We start from the raw sequence: 15322 nt of genomic DNA, 5'->3' as shown, positions 1-15322 counted from the left end.
TGACTGCTAAGCTAACTTGAGAAAGAAAGAGAGAGAGAAGAAGACATAAGGTGAGTGAAGTAGAAGTGATTCCAAATGGCATTTTTCCTCTCTGAGTGAGTACAAACGAATATTAGAAAACGACTTCGGGAAAGACGCACTGTCTTTTATTTAAATAAAATTTTCAGATTAATGAACTAATAGTAAATTAAATTAATATTTTTGTCTACTATACATTAAAAAAATCGATCTGTAATTCTATAAATATCCCTTATATATTAAAAGAGAAGCATTGTAATAAATGCATTCACATTATAATAGACACGTGGCAGCCTCACAATGATTTGATAATAAATATGCTAACGCGTTCACACTATAGTCATAAATGTGTTCACACTATGTACTTTGTGATTTTTTAATATAAAACTCACATACATAGTTCCAATAAAACTCTGGATTTTTCGGTTCGAATAAAAATAGATAACGAATCAAAAGCCAAACTATATATATATTATTTTTATTGTTTACAGATAAAATTGAGCAAAGTATTCATAAATTTTGATTCGATTTGTTATCCGTTTTGATTTGAACCAAAAAATCTTGATATTTGAAACTTTACGAAACAAATCAAATACTAAAATACAATATCAAAAAAGAAGCAAATCACTAATACCAATTTTTAGGAACATATATCTAATTCGATATGTTATATGCATATATATACATATATGAAAAGAATTATATATATTATACTTTATATCAGTTTTACAATATAAATTTATTATATTAGGTACTAAAATTAAAAGGTTATATAATGTTTTATTTTTGTAATAAAATGTTATTATTAAATTATTTTTAAAATTTTATTTTATTTACGAATCAAATCGGATATTCTTTAAAATTCTAAAACATTTCGGATATCGGAGTCACCGAATATCTAGGTGGCTAAAGATCGAATTGACAAGAATGCTTCCAAATATCCAGATACTTGATATGTGTCCACCCCTATTTACGAATATAATTTTATTTTCTTTTAATGAAAAAATGACTAATGTCAAGGTCTTTTTTATTTTAAATAAATTTTAATTTTATCTTTCATGTATTATTCTAAACAAAAATGTCATTAATATTAATTAACAATATCTTTATATATTTTTAACTATTTTTATATACTTCTTACATAAACATACATGTGCACCTTGATGTGAGCATCTTATAACTAAGTATTCACACAGCTGAAGTATCTAATTTTTTGAAAGTTGAAATATTTTTTCTTAATGTTTCTTTCACTACCGACCAAATTGTAGTGAAATGATTTGTCTTAATAATTTCTTTTCTTTTTCTTAAACTATTATCTGTTTAAAAACTATAATATGAAACTATTGGTTCGACATGACAACTATCTAAACTTCATAATATGAAAATAAACATATAATATTAATTTTAGGTTTTTATCCGAAAAAACCAAAAAATCAAATGTTTTAACCGAATAAACTAAAATAAATATTAATTTAAAATAATAGTTATATTTTAGAAGATTAAAAACAAAAAAAACGTAAAAACCTAACCAATATCCAGATTAAACAGATTTATTGTCTTTTTATTAAAAATAACGAAACTAATAATCACATCCCGCGCAAGGCGCGGGTTATTACCTAGTAGTACTATTGTAGTATATATGTAACAGAAATGTTCACACGTCTGGTATATGTTTTTAATGTGGTAGTTGATATCATATAGCACATTAAATATTTACGGTGAGATTCCATGCACGATTTTAAAATTTTAATTAACCACAACTTAAACCGGATGTGGATCTAGTTAATCCCTGCGATTCACACGTGTAGATTAGCTAACCAAATGGACCTGCCAACCTACAAATTACTTATCGAACATGTAAAAATACACAAGCTTGTCTTGATTATACACACACAAAACGCTTTTGTTTGTTTTATTTCATTCTTCTTCATCTATATATTATTACACACCAAACTATAGTCCATAGCTTCTCATTACTCTATATCTATAACCACACAAAAAGACTATGCACACTAGTATGTTTCCGAAGATGATGATGACGAGTCTTTAAACTCAAAATACGTCGGCTTGGTGTGGGAAGGGCAGGTAATGGCTTCAACAAGGTCTTGAACACTGAGCATTTGAAACTTTGGAGGCGAGTTAATAGCGATGTTATCGACTTTGTGAACATAAATCTTCCCATCCTTATCGAACTTATACTCGGAAGTGCCATCAAAACGACCACGAGTCTCCCAGGGACCACGAGGAACCCCGTGAACAGTCCATCGAATCATGAGAGTGTTATCTGTGGGTTGCCAAATACTAACAATGTCGACGCAGAGTGCTTTGAAGAAGATCCTTCCAAGGAAACGCAACCACCAGAACATGGATTTGTAGTTATCAATCCCCATGAAGGTGTTCATAGGATCTCGAAACACAATATCATCCCTGTGACAAGAATAGAGCTAGAATCAAGAACTAAGGACAGACCAATGAGTACCCTAAAGAGGAGAACAACTAGGATACAGACACGACCAGGAAGCAGACAGATTGATCAAGAACTATTGACAGACCTCTTATCAAGAACATACCAGTAGTGGACTGATTAAGTATAAAGCTAATTAAGAGACCAATTAGGATACAAAACACGACCGTGAAGCAGTGAGATCGATCAAGAAGAGTTTGTCTGAAAGGAAGAAAGAGAAAGTGAAATGGGGAACCTGTAAATGTGGAAGCTGGGATCTTTGAGGAACAAGGAAGGAAGGCTCCTCTCTGAGGCACTGAACGGCGTGACCCTTATTCACGTAGTAGCTCTCTTTATTCTCCTCATCATGTCTGCTAATCTTGCAGTCTTCTTTCGCCGGAGCTGAGAATTTGGCGTATAATCTGGATTTCTGAATCATGAAACTAGACGAAACTCTCGCGGAAACCGTACCTCTCCTCCTCGTAAACGCGTGACTTGCACTCGAATTCGAATCGGAGAAGATTCGTGTGGGTATATCCGGCGATCGGACAAGGAACGCCATCGAATTGGAGACGGCGCGGCGATGTTTTCAGAAGTCAGAATATCTCGGAGCGAAGGAGAGGGATGCGAGGAGGAATATGATGTTGTGTGCTTCGAAGAGGATTGAGATTTGAGACGAAGACGACAAGTCGCGACGCGAGGATAGATATAGGTCCTCGTCACAGAAAAATTCTTTTAAAGGATAAAGCTGCTTTTTATTTATAAAGCTCCTTTATCTATGGATGACTACGATTAATCAGACTTGTAATCTATCTTCAACGATAAAGACCGGTCGACATTATATCTGATAATTGAAAATCATATGCCGGTCCGTTTATGGTTAGGGATTCATGTTTATCGATAAATGGAATCAAATCCGAGCCCTAGATAGACAAGGCTAAGTTTGGAGTTGTTTGTTTTTCCTCGATATTTAGACAAGATTTTAATGTTGGTCATCTCGTACGAAAGTGTCTTCCTTTTATTTATACACATCCGGATTCATGGACACTTGGTACAGCTTTAGCCCCGAAGCCTAGTGGGTCATAGATTGGTTCACCTTACACCATCGATTTGTATAATCAACTTTTTTATAATCAATATGTTTCGTCAATTCAAATTGGATTCTTGCAGCTCATCCCTCTTTACACAAATATACATATTAACTATATTTATACTCCATTGCAAATGTCCGTACTTCTTTGTTCAGTATTGGTGGATTTTGGGCTAACATTAATTGCTTCTCCTTTACATGTTCTCAACTTTCTACCAGGTAGGCCAAGTTTCTGTTGAAATCTACAGATATGTTAACAGTAGTCCATTGTTGAGGTACAGATAGCGTGACCAATTTAGTGAAACAACACATATATGTAGGCAAGACTTGTGACCAACATAATGAAAAAAAAAGGTATCAAGAGAACAAAATGTAGGGAAGATGATTGTTGAGCTATTCAATGGAGAAAATGAATCACAACTGCCCATCTGCCCCTAATTGATTTTGCATTGGGAAATCTTTCGTACAAAGCGCATTGTTAGCACTAAGCCGATACACACAATCCCTGCTTTTTCTCTAATTAACAAAAAAACTCAAAAATTCATATATACACCAAGAACTCGCGACAATCCGATAACAGATCATCAATTATCACTTGGAGACTAAATATACGAAGGTTAAATAAAATTGTTAGAGAAGCCTCATTTCATGAGTATACTCGCTTCCCTGCTGGGTCCTTCGCTTTCACTCAATCAGTAGAAAAACATTATCCAAAAATTTAATCGGAAACATAATTAAAATCAGGAATTGAAATCACAGATTCCGGCAAATCTCCGATAATGAATATACGAAGGTAAACTTGGCTTGAATACGCATTGATTAAAGCGTTTCACCCATAGGTCCCTCGTTATAATAACTAAAAATTCGAAATGCTCAGCGAATACGAACCATAATATAAATCGGATTTCATCTCGCGCGAACGAGACTCGCCCCACACGATCTATTTAAACCTTTCCGATATTAACTCTTCATTGCATCCCTAGACACAGATAGATAATTCATACCATAGCCAAAGTAAAGAGAGAAGAGATCTAATTCAAATAATTAACAAAAACTAAACAGAAACGGCGGGGAAGAAGAGCGATAAACCACCCTAAGAGCTGTGGAAGTTAATGAATCTTTAAATGAGTTTATATAGAGTGTGTGTATTAGGGCTGATGCTACGTATTTGGATTGGGCTTATAGTTATGGTCTTGACTTTTATTTTTAAAGCCCGTATTTGTACAAATGAATAAGCATGGGCATTTCAGGTCGTCGGATCGGATTTGGATCGGATCCTTTCAGGTCCGGATCTTTCGGGTCTAAGAGTTTAGGATCCGATAGGGTAATTTCAAATTTTCGGTTCCGGATCTGTTCGGGTCGTGCCGGGTCTAGGTCGGTCGGGTCTTAGATAGTTAGATCCATTCGGGTAATTAGAATTTATCGGTTCGGATTCGGTTCGGTTTCGGGTCGGGTTCGATCTAAAAAAACCTAAAAATACAAAAAAATTATCTGAAAAATTTATATATCCGAAAATATTCATAATTTTATTCAAAATGTGTGTTTTTATTATATTAAAATGTGTATATATACTAAACTATGTGAAATACAACAACAATTTGTTGTCTCCTAGTGGTTGACTCCCATGTTCTCTAGACAAATAACCCGTCTTCGATTCTCCCTTGATGTATTTTATTTAATTTACATTATTAATTCGGGTACCCATCAGGTTTCGGATTTGGGTCGGTCGGGTCGGGTCGGGTCCAAGTCATGCGGGTCCTCTGCAACAAGACCCGATAGGGTAATTTGATCGGGTCGGTTCCTACCCGAACCGGGTTTTTTCGGATCGGTTTCAGGTCAGGTCTTAGGATCCGGGTAAAATGCCCAGGCCTACAAATGAATAACTAATATGGTTTGGTATGATCAGCCCTCACTTCAACTTAACTACCAATGACCAAAATGTTTGATAAGCCGGCATTTCGATACATTCCGACTAATGTCAGGGGTGAATCGATCATCTGTTACGATCCACCATGTAAATCACTTAGACCGAAACCCAAGTCTAGACTGATTAAGTGATGATAATTTAGTTCTCATGAAAATCAAAACCAAAACTGATGTGGGTACAACCAAACCCCAAAAAATTGTCATTAAAACATGATTATTGCTAAAACCTTTTAAGGATCTCTCAAGTAGACCATAATGAAGAGAAAATTAAGTGAGCCAGAGAGAACAAAAAGAGAAAGAGAGAGAGAGATAGAAAAAAAAAAAAAAAAAAGCAAAGAAAGAAGTAACAATCCTTCTAATGCTTAATTAAGCAACACCCCTTCTTTTTTTTCTTTTTTTCTTTTCTTTTAAGGGCTTATTTACCAAATAACAAAAAAGAAATGAAAAATTAGATTTGGAGAGAGAGTAAAGAGAGATAGGAAGAGAAAGTAGGAGAGAGGGGGGGATTTTTTAGTTAGTGTATTTGTTTTTGGAGGGGATTTTGGTTAGTTAGTGTATTTGTTTTTTTTCATGTATATAGGGTGCAATTTCCCTTCTTTTAATTACAAAATATCCTAAACAACCTACTTAAGCTAAATAAACATGCTTTAAGCTATCACCACTTGGTTCATACACTGTTCTCCTTTGTCATTTGCTCTTCTTTTCTTTAAAGAAAAAAGTATTTGCACCCCAAAAAAAAACGGTATATAGGTCCAAACTCAATTAATTCCTAAAAGGAATAGTATCAGCGATTAATCTAACTTCGAATTTTTTAAATGAAGCTCAAGAAATGGTTTAGTTTTATCTGCCCAAGCAGTATATTTTCTCTATAACCAGAATTATTACGTTTAGTATCTTTTTCTTTAATATAATCATAGACCATCAACCAAAGTTTACATTTAACAGTAATCCTTAGTAATTTTGTTTTTCAATTGTCGATATTCGAACTGATCTCGATCTTCAAAGTCAGGTATTAAGGTATAACTGCATTTGTAGTTTTATTCTATGCATGGGACTAATTACCATGCAAACATACATAGTCAACAAATATCCTTAATAATCCAATAACAAAATCAACAAAAATAATTAAAAAGAAATGCAGAACTGATAATCACCGATATGATCGCCTATGTGTTGTGGATCGTATTTTATTGAAAATTAGATTATAATCACGACTGACCATAGTTTAAATTAAAAGAAGTCGCGAAGGGAAGGGAGCTTGATCTCACCCTGAGTAGAGACAGGAATGGTAATGTCACCAACAACAGGAATATCGAAGGTTAGTCCAATGTCAAGTTGATAGTCAATGTCCCAGTCCGAGCCAATGTCCTTCATCAGACTAACCGCTATGCTGTAGGCCACCTTAACCGGTACGTCCAAAACCGTTGTCTTGTTCCCAACCAACGAACCCGGGTCCGGTATTGTACCCGACGCTATCGTCCTACCCAACCACAAAAATTATTAATTAGCATGATGAACCTACACATGACGCGTGCGTAACGTCCCACAACAAATTACTGGTATGTTCATGTTACAATCTAAGCTATTTATTATGTAATATACAAACTTGAGACGATATTTTCGAGAACATGCGGTATATTAGTATTATGTTTACATGTGTAAGATACTAAGGTATAAACGTTATGGACTCAATTCAATATCCATATATGTTTGATATCATCAATGAATAGATGCACATGCACTTGGATAACTAAACTATTATATATATGAATTGGTACGTATTACGCTAGATCATGATATCAAACGGTTCATAAATGATTGTAACAAAAAAAAGAGAGAGAAAAAGGTCAGAAGAGGAATACCTTGTGGCGCTCTTGAGGACGTAAGAGATCTGGCAAATAGGGATCGTCTGAGAGTAAGGATTCTTGACGGAGACCTTGGCGTGATAGTCTACACCTTGACGTGTCACGCCTTTGAAATCGACGTTGTCCACGGCGGCTTCAGGCGTCGGAACATTCGCTAGCTTCTCTGCAAAGAAACCTTTGGCTTTGTCCAACAACCTGAAATCATCGACCCATTTCTTCTACCTCCTTTTGCTCCGTTGATGCCATTCTCTCTTCTTCTGTTTTTTGATGTTCCGATTTGTTATTTTGAAATGATCAGATCTCTCTTATATTTTTTTTCTCTTGCTAATCCATATTGTTGGTTAAGTAGTAGTTTGTGGCTTACACTACATCAAGACTTTTTCGTCTCTTTTTTTTTATCGTGGCTATTTTAAGGAGGTTACAAAACAAAGATCATCACTCACTATGGGCCATTAGATTATATACTCCATAAACCATATTTTATAAATGTGAAGGAAAAAAAAATTACATGGCTTTTGACTAGTAAGTGGTAACGTTGCATGCAAATGAGAGAGATGCTGTCTGAAGGAAAACAAGTAAGTTCAATCAAACGAACTAATATTCAACCGAAACCAAATGCGGTTTTATTCGGTCACAGACAATGTTGCGTTTATAACCATTTCATTTTGTGATTCAGATTACAATTGATTTTTTTTTGTTGGTTATATCGATTAAACTTATTTTACAATCAAATTGAATTTGAGACATTGACGAGTATGAATGATTAGTAGGATGCTATTCGATATATTGTACGCACGATATATTATTATGTAAAGATAGAGAGAGGAACTGCATTTGGTGTTCAGGGTTTGCATAAGCTCCACAATGCTCCTTTTCTTCTCCAGCCTATGAACTTATTTTTTTCACGTTAAGCATGTATTGTGTCGCATCTATAGTAGTTCCGTTTGGGAATCTTGACGGAATTGAGAAGAACACTTGCCGAATCAATAAACGTGACAAGATTCATGAGAGAGGTTGCCTAGTGTGATGTGTATCCGAGATGAATTTTAAGTATAAATATGTTGAGAAGCCAACTACATTCAACTACGTACTTCCTGAGTTCCAATCAACTGCCAAAAGTCAACATAAAAAAAAAACCCTTTGTGACCTCACAGGCTCACACACCACATGTGCGTGACTACAAAAACAAGAGACATCGTTTGGTCTAATTATTACAAAGACCTTCACTCACCATATTAATGTCTTAAAAAGTTTTCTATCTTCCTCAGGAGAACTATCTAGAAGGAAAAGAGAAAATAAAAAAGGAGTTTTATTTTGGTGGTGGTGAGTGAGTGACTAGTCTCAGCTAATGATCATCTTGTTGAAGAACTCAGCTTGCTCAGGGAAGAACTCCAAAAGCTCATCTTTGGTAACCCACACAAAATCCTCGCAGTTACGTATGTTGTACTTGGACGCTGCTACTACACTGCATTTGAAGAAGAACCTCTACACAAGAAGAAGAAGATGATTCAAAAGAATCAGTCAAATTAAGTAACCGATTGCTTCTTTCTTTATCTCAGAGGATCTTTGTTGTTTACCTTGTAAGACGGCAAATCAGGTGTTTCTTCAGTAGGTTGAATAGCCATGTGAGCCATTGGAGCATTTCCAACAAAGTATGTGTGAGTCAGATCTCCCAAGACTGACTTCAAAGCAGATTCAGCACACTGCAAATACCGAATTACACATAAGAACGAAACTGATGGTGTTATGGATTGATAACAGAGGGAGATAATCCATCATCATCACCTTGCGAAGAGTTGGCTCAGAATCATACACTTTCTCAGGGAAATGCCAGACAGGTTTGTCACTAGTAGCTCCAAATGGCTTTCCGAAGATGAGAAGATACAACTTTTTGTCAAGAGCTCTGTATAATGACCTAGTAACAATTGCAAGCCAGTAAGCGAAAGAGAAGAAACAAGTACATATGTCTTTAATTAAAGGTGAAACTTACTTCCTATCGTTATTCTTGTCAGCCTCAGTGATTCTGGGAGCAGGTACATAGTCCATTTGATATTCACCTTTGGCTCTGTGTTATTCAAAGATGAATTGAAATTTTTCATTACACTTTGAGCAACAACTCTCAACAGAACCAGAGATGATCATAACCCTTCACTATGTAATAAACAGAAACAGTTCTGATAGAAGCTACAAGATAAAAACGCCTATCTACAGTTCTTTGCCATTGTTATCAAAGTTTGGAAATTTATGAAAGAATCTAATAGAGATGACATAAAAACGTTGACTAGAGATGTATGCATTCAGACACATGTAAAAGGAAGGAATGTAGGTTAAACCTGTTCTTAGCAATGTCCAAGAACTCATCTGGGTATCTACGGCGAAACTGCTGTTGCCAATTGAATCTGCAACAGAAATAAATTTAATAAAAACAAAAAGAAACACATAAATATCGAAATTGAGCTGTAATAAGATGAACATAAAAGGAGAGTGTGGAATTACTTGAACTCCTGAAAGGCGTAGACAGCAGGATCTGGTTTGGGAATCACAACGCGTAATCTCTCGAAAAGCACCGAAGCTACGATCTTTTCGGAGGAGGAGCTCGTGCAATACCCTCCTCCAAGCCTCCTGCTCTCCAACAGAGGCTTAACCAGTGACCGAGAAGATCTCAATCTCTGCATCTCCCTCTAATCTCAAATGAGCCAAAAGAAAAAAAGAAAAAAGGAGTCGACTTTGACACAACAGAGAGAAGAGAACGCTTGAGGGTTTTACTGAAACACAATCCGGTTTGCTATATAATAAAAAACAATTTTAAAAAAATAATTCTCCGTTGCCGGGACTCGAACCCGGGTCTCTCGGGTGAGAGCCGAGTATCCTGACCAGCTAGACTACAACGGATGTTGACTTTGAGATAAAGTTTATTATTCATGATCGCATACTTATCACTTCATGGCTTATAACATGCTTATTTGTTTCTTTGTTTTGTGAATAGGCTAAACATTCTTGTGTAATTCACATCACCATGGAAGCTCTAATCAATATGCTACCTGGAGGAAGAAGCTGAAGATGTTCATGCAAGGTTACTTTTTGTCACTTCTCCGACCCAGAAGGATGTACCTTTTTTTAGGCTGAGGTCATGAGACAACGATGATAACATGCATTTTATGTGCTACGTTTATTAATTTGTAATAGTTACCGTATCACATATTAGTATCAGAAGTTAGAATTATAAATTATATCTACTGTTTTAAAAATGTTAAACTAAACATTGCCATCATTATTCTTTATCCACGGCTAGCTAGGTCTCAGAAGTTGCTTTAACATTTGGTCTAAGAAGTTGCACAATTCGTATTGTGGAAACCTTCTTGGTACAATTGTTTGATTAAAGGTTAAACGATTTTGCAGTAGTAAAATCAATCTAATATGCAAAACAGTTCATTTGTTAATTAGAGCAAAAACCAAAACCGGATTTTACGTAACAAAAACTGATATTAAGAAATTAGAGGTGACACGTGATATGAAGTCACAGTAAAAGCTTACGTAAGTGGTAGGCTTCTATCATCTTATTAGCCATTAACGCGCACCAACGTCCACAATCACCATAGAAAAATGAAGATATGTTTTAGTTTGAATGGATCTGAAAGATGAAGAAAAATGAAAAATTATTTTATTTGGGTAAGTGGATAATTGAAAAAAAAATTGATATTCTATAGTTTTTAATTTTGACTCATTTTAACTATTTTTAATTTGAGGAAGTTATTGACAGACTAGAGAAGAAAATTTGATAGAAAAATAACTAAGAGGTAAAAACTGACATTTTCTAGTTGAAAGTGACTTGTGATATTACAGTCAGAAAGTGACTTATTTCTCTTTTTTATATATTTTAACTCTATATTCTAATGGTCCCCACGCGCTAAACTAACGTGACGGTTTGAGAGCGGTGGTACTCACGCATTTACAGTGCGCGTTTGACCCTAAACAAACGTATTACAAACTCGATATGCAAAATTACGAGCTAAAACTGACTGTTTGCAATAGCCTCACCCTCATGCAACACAGCCATAAGAAATTCATCACAGAAAACGTTAATTACAAAGTAGGCAACTATACAATTTCTTCTGTATTTTCATAAGTTAAAACTTTTAAAATAATTTTACAGTACTAATCACTAGTAATACCCCCCTACGTTTTTCGGTTGAAAATAAAAAAAATTGACTTCTCTCTTTTTTTTTTTTGCTAGTAATAAATTTACATTTTCAGGTTTTTCAAAAACAATTACATTTTCAGTTTATTTAGTCAAGAGATGTTACACTCCAGAACATTCTTGGATTTAAATTATATATAAATTACAGAAAATGATAATGGAGTCAAGTCAACAAAACAAAATTTGATGATCACCAAGATAAACCCCGACACTTTTATTTTGGTTCGACACTATTCTCACAACTTAAGATCCAAGTGATTTCGACTAATATTCCCGGAAACTTAATAAACAAGTGTAGAAAGTTCAACTGATCGATTGTTTTCAATAAAATAAGCTGACCCACAGCACTTGACCTGAGAAATTCGCACGTAAATGGTCCGAAATAAGCTCCTTGCAGTTTAAGTTGCAACGGACCTTGATGTGTGTGTGCGTGTCTCTCTCGCTCGCTATATATATTGCTCATCTCATGCACAATGGAAAGAGAAAATTAGCACAAAAAAAAAGAGAGAAAAATAAACAAGAAACCATGGGAGAAACTTTGTATAGCGACGTCATTTATGTTGCGGTAAATCAAGATGTTCGAGAAAGTAAACTAAATTTGTTATGGACATTGAAGACTTTTCGTGTTAAGAAGCTCTGCCTTCTTCAAGTTCATATTCCATTTTCGCTGAACCCTTCTTGTAAGTATATATACATTCTCTACGTTCTATTTTGCTTTTTCTTTTGGTTTGGTTGGTTCAAAAGCCATAAAAGGTTCATGGACCAATACATATATAATACTTTGACGAATTGATTGTGTTTTTTTTTAACTATTAGATGACAGTCTCAGGATGATACTATTCTTTCTCTGGGTATATAATATACATCTGAGTATATGAACATATTTGGGAACATATTAAGGAAACATATCCCAAATATCCATCTGTATATAGATAGAGGGTCCGATTGTTAATATCTGTAACTTTAAAATTTTTGTTGTAGAAAAAATATGTATCTGTAGAGTTTTTGATGTGGTTTTAAATTTTATTGATGTAGAATTTTATGGAAAGCACTAAAAAATTACTTTGGATATTTGTCTCTGCAAAACACTTGTACAGCTGTAGATTAATTTCAAGAGGTGTAGTTTCAAAAAAAAATTAAATTTTAATTGTTCTGAATTTGATGCTGTAGAAATAAATAGAGCTGTGGACAGCACCTACAACAACTACCAATCACCCCAGAAAAAAACATGAAATCCTCGTTACATTTAATTAATCATGAAACAATCAACATCCTAACTTTACAATTTATGACCAAAATTTAGCAGAACTCTCGGCATACTACCGAAACAAATCATGTTTTGGGCTTATTCGGCTAGTATACCCCATTTGTAGTTAAGTCACACATCATGTTTAATTATTCATTTATTTATAAAATCACCTAATTAGCTATTGATATGGCACTTTTGTCTGTGTGCTCTTTTTTGTTTGCGGGTGTTAAAATTGGAATCTTATTTTCTTCGTGTATTATTTTGTAGCATGTGGGCTTGATGAAAGTGAGATCAAGGCAATCCAAGAGTCAGAGCTGAAAACTTCATATGATAGCCTTTACAAGTACCGTGATATCTGCACAAACGAAGGGGTAAGTTAATTCTCTTTGCAGATACAACTGTGTTAGCAATGGAAAATGTTGAAAAATCAAAAACTACGACTGAATGGAGCTTAAAGGAAAAATGATTGATTTTTGAAAAGATTGATGGAATTATGTAATATATTGGTGCAGGTTAATGAAAAAGATGTGAGTATATTACTGATACCAGGATATGGTGTTGGTGAAGAGATTGTGAAACTCATCAATCAAAACAATATCAAGAAGCTCGTTATGGGAGCAGCAGCTAATCCTCATTATTCCAGGTAAGTAAAAGAGAAAAAAACCAAAATAACACTAAATCAAGTTTTTGTTCCCAAATTAGCACTCAAGGTCAAAAGTCACAAAAATAGCACTCAAGGGGTGGAGTTTAGGGTTTAGAATTTAGGGTTTAAGGTTTAGAGTTTAGGTTTTAGGGTTTAGAGTTGAAAAGTGAGGTTTTGGGGATAAGATTTCAAATTTTGAAAAATAAAAAAATTTAAATTTTTCAAAAGATATAATGCTATTTGGTCATTTTAGTTTTTGAGTGCTATTTTTGTGATATAAACTTAGAAATGTGCTATTTTGGAGATTTGCCCAAAGTAAAATTCGATTTTTGTATGTATGTTCTTGATATTTCGAGAAAAAATTAATACAGAAAATAATAACATCTCCTTAATAATGCAGGGGAATGTCTATCACATCTAGAAAAGCAGAGTACGTGAGTCAACATGCACCTACTCGCTGTAAAATGTGGTTCATCTGCAAAGGGAAACTAATCAAGACAAGGTAAGTTTGAGGATTACTTGTTTTTTTTTGTTTGTGTGTGTGTGTTTGTGTGTCTATACTACTCTTTAAAGGTATTAATTGTCACACTTTTGTTCTGTTTGTTTTTCGGTTTAATAGAGAAGGAAGTTTCGACCTTGGAAATCCATCGGATTCGTTCACAGAACTCCATACTTCAACTCAGAACCCAAACAAAGGAAACGATCAAGATAAAGATCATTCTGTAAGCAATGAGAGCGAAGCAGACTGTGCTCCCGAAGATTATCTTTGTCCCATTTCAAAGGTTAGGGATTCAAAACCACCTCTGCATCTTGAAATACTATGCAATGGTTTGGCTCATCATAAATTGATATTGGTTTAGGACATAATGAGAGATCCTCATGTGGCTGCTGATGGTTTCACGTACGAGGCCAAGAATATCAGATACTGGCTAAATATAGGGAATGATACGTCGCCAAACACAGGAGCAAGGCTCGCTCATCGCGATCTTACCCCAAACTACACTCTTCGTTCACTCATCAAGGACTGGCTGCAGCACCACCCAAATTATAAACATTGATATATATATATATATATATATATATATATATATATGTTGGAGATAAATTTAAATGTCGATTATATTGTGAGTTTTGGAATTTCTTTGTGAGAACAATATATATGATATAATACCTTCATGTGTTTGGATGCAATGAAATGTTCTACGATATATGAAAAGGGCACTACATGTAAAGCTTTTTTTCTTTTTGTGCCAACAAACTTTGATCGGGGACATAATAATCGAAACTTTGATGCTTAACAAATCACACACGAAAATATAATTGGCAAAAAGTTTGCTCCCAAAAAATGTGAGTTATGCAAATTAGTAAAAAAAAGATTTACAAGAAATTTTCGTCAAAAAAAAAAGATTTACAAGAAATCGAAGCTTTTGGTAAAAAAATAATAAATATCGGCAGCAACACACTGCAAGAAGAACGTCTTAGTTGTTAGGATTTCCACTCCCAAAAATAGTGAGTTATGCAAATTAGTAAAAAATAAAATTTACAAAAGATCGGCAGCATATTGCAAGAGATAGACAACATACTGCAAGATTACGTAGATCATATGACCTCTTAGGGTGATGTAATTAGAAGTCAATATTTATAGTGTATGTAGAACTGTCAGTCGTATAACTCTGTCTATTTAACATTTCTCAGTTAACCAACTTGAAAAAAAAACACTTATCAAATGTAGTTTGGACCAAATGTTGTTTAAGCATGAAACACAATGGAATTAATGATTTGCTCTACTATTAGATACCAACATTGTTATAGTCGTACAGTCGACAATCTACCATCTTTGGAAACAGAGAAACAATGTATATCACAACAGCTGCATTATCGCTCCAACGG

General features: G+C 34.5%; 3 protein-coding genes, 3 non-coding genes and 1 pseudogene across 6 annotated transcripts; 1 reads left to right on the top strand and 6 right to left on the bottom strand.

Moving 5' to 3' along the window:
* Positions 1 to 1827: 1827 nt before the first annotated feature.
* Positions 1828 to 3188, bottom strand: LOC125584349 (annotated as a pseudogene).
* Positions 3189 to 3919: 731 nt separating this feature from the next.
* On the bottom strand, positions 3920 to 4063 carry LOC125584968. Its single transcript, XR_007321861.1, has one exon. It is a non-coding gene; the product is annotated as a small nucleolar RNA snoR135 (small nucleolar RNA).
* A 31-nt stretch (positions 4064 to 4094) lies between these two features.
* Positions 4095 to 4235, bottom strand: LOC125584980. Its single transcript, XR_007321873.1, has one exon. It is a non-coding gene; the product is annotated as a small nucleolar RNA snoR145 (small nucleolar RNA).
* Positions 4236 to 6488: 2253 nt separating this feature from the next.
* LOC125582944 (desiccation-related protein At2g46140-like) lies at positions 6489 to 7819 on the bottom strand. Its single transcript, XM_048749418.1, has 3 exons — positions 7808 to 7819; positions 7340 to 7560; positions 6489 to 6957 (listed from the first exon to the last, which is right to left on the bottom strand). Exons 1-3 carry the CDS (start codon positions 7817 to 7819, stop codon positions 6708 to 6710), a joined length of 483 nt encoding a protein of 160 aa, XP_048605375.1. The 3' UTR covers positions 6489 to 6707.
* A 552-nt stretch (positions 7820 to 8371) lies between these two features.
* LOC125584348 (39S ribosomal protein L46, mitochondrial-like) lies at positions 8372 to 10101 on the bottom strand. Its single transcript, XM_048752705.1, has 6 exons — positions 9839 to 10101; positions 9676 to 9741; positions 9333 to 9407; positions 9128 to 9257; positions 8920 to 9045; positions 8372 to 8827 (listed from the first exon to the last, which is right to left on the bottom strand). Exons 1-6 carry the CDS (start codon positions 10015 to 10017, stop codon positions 8684 to 8686), a joined length of 720 nt encoding a protein of 239 aa, XP_048608662.1. The 5' UTR covers positions 10018 to 10101; the 3' UTR covers positions 8372 to 8683.
* A 60-nt stretch (positions 10102 to 10161) lies between these two features.
* On the bottom strand, positions 10162 to 10234 carry TRNAE-CUC. The gene has a single exon. It is a non-coding gene; the product is annotated as a tRNA-Glu (tRNA).
* Positions 10235 to 12011: 1777 nt separating this feature from the next.
* On the top strand, positions 12012 to 14672 carry LOC125584346 (U-box domain-containing protein 54-like). Its single transcript, XM_048752704.1, has 6 exons — positions 12012 to 12220; positions 13057 to 13160; positions 13302 to 13432; positions 13833 to 13934; positions 14052 to 14214; positions 14293 to 14672. Exons 1-6 carry the CDS (start codon positions 12067 to 12069, stop codon positions 14488 to 14490), a joined length of 852 nt encoding a protein of 283 aa, XP_048608661.1. The 5' UTR covers positions 12012 to 12066; the 3' UTR covers positions 14491 to 14672.
* The last annotated feature ends 650 nt before the right edge of the window (positions 14673 to 15322 follow it).

The sequence above is a fragment of the Brassica napus genome, chromosome C3, assembly GCF_020379485.1.
Source record: "Brassica napus cultivar Da-Ae chromosome C3, Da-Ae, whole genome shotgun sequence".
In the NCBI taxonomy this organism is placed as follows: Eukaryota; Viridiplantae; Streptophyta; class Magnoliopsida; order Brassicales; family Brassicaceae; genus Brassica; species Brassica napus.
Note: the sequence above shows the minus strand (reverse complement) of the source record. Positions and strands in the feature narration are given on the sequence as shown.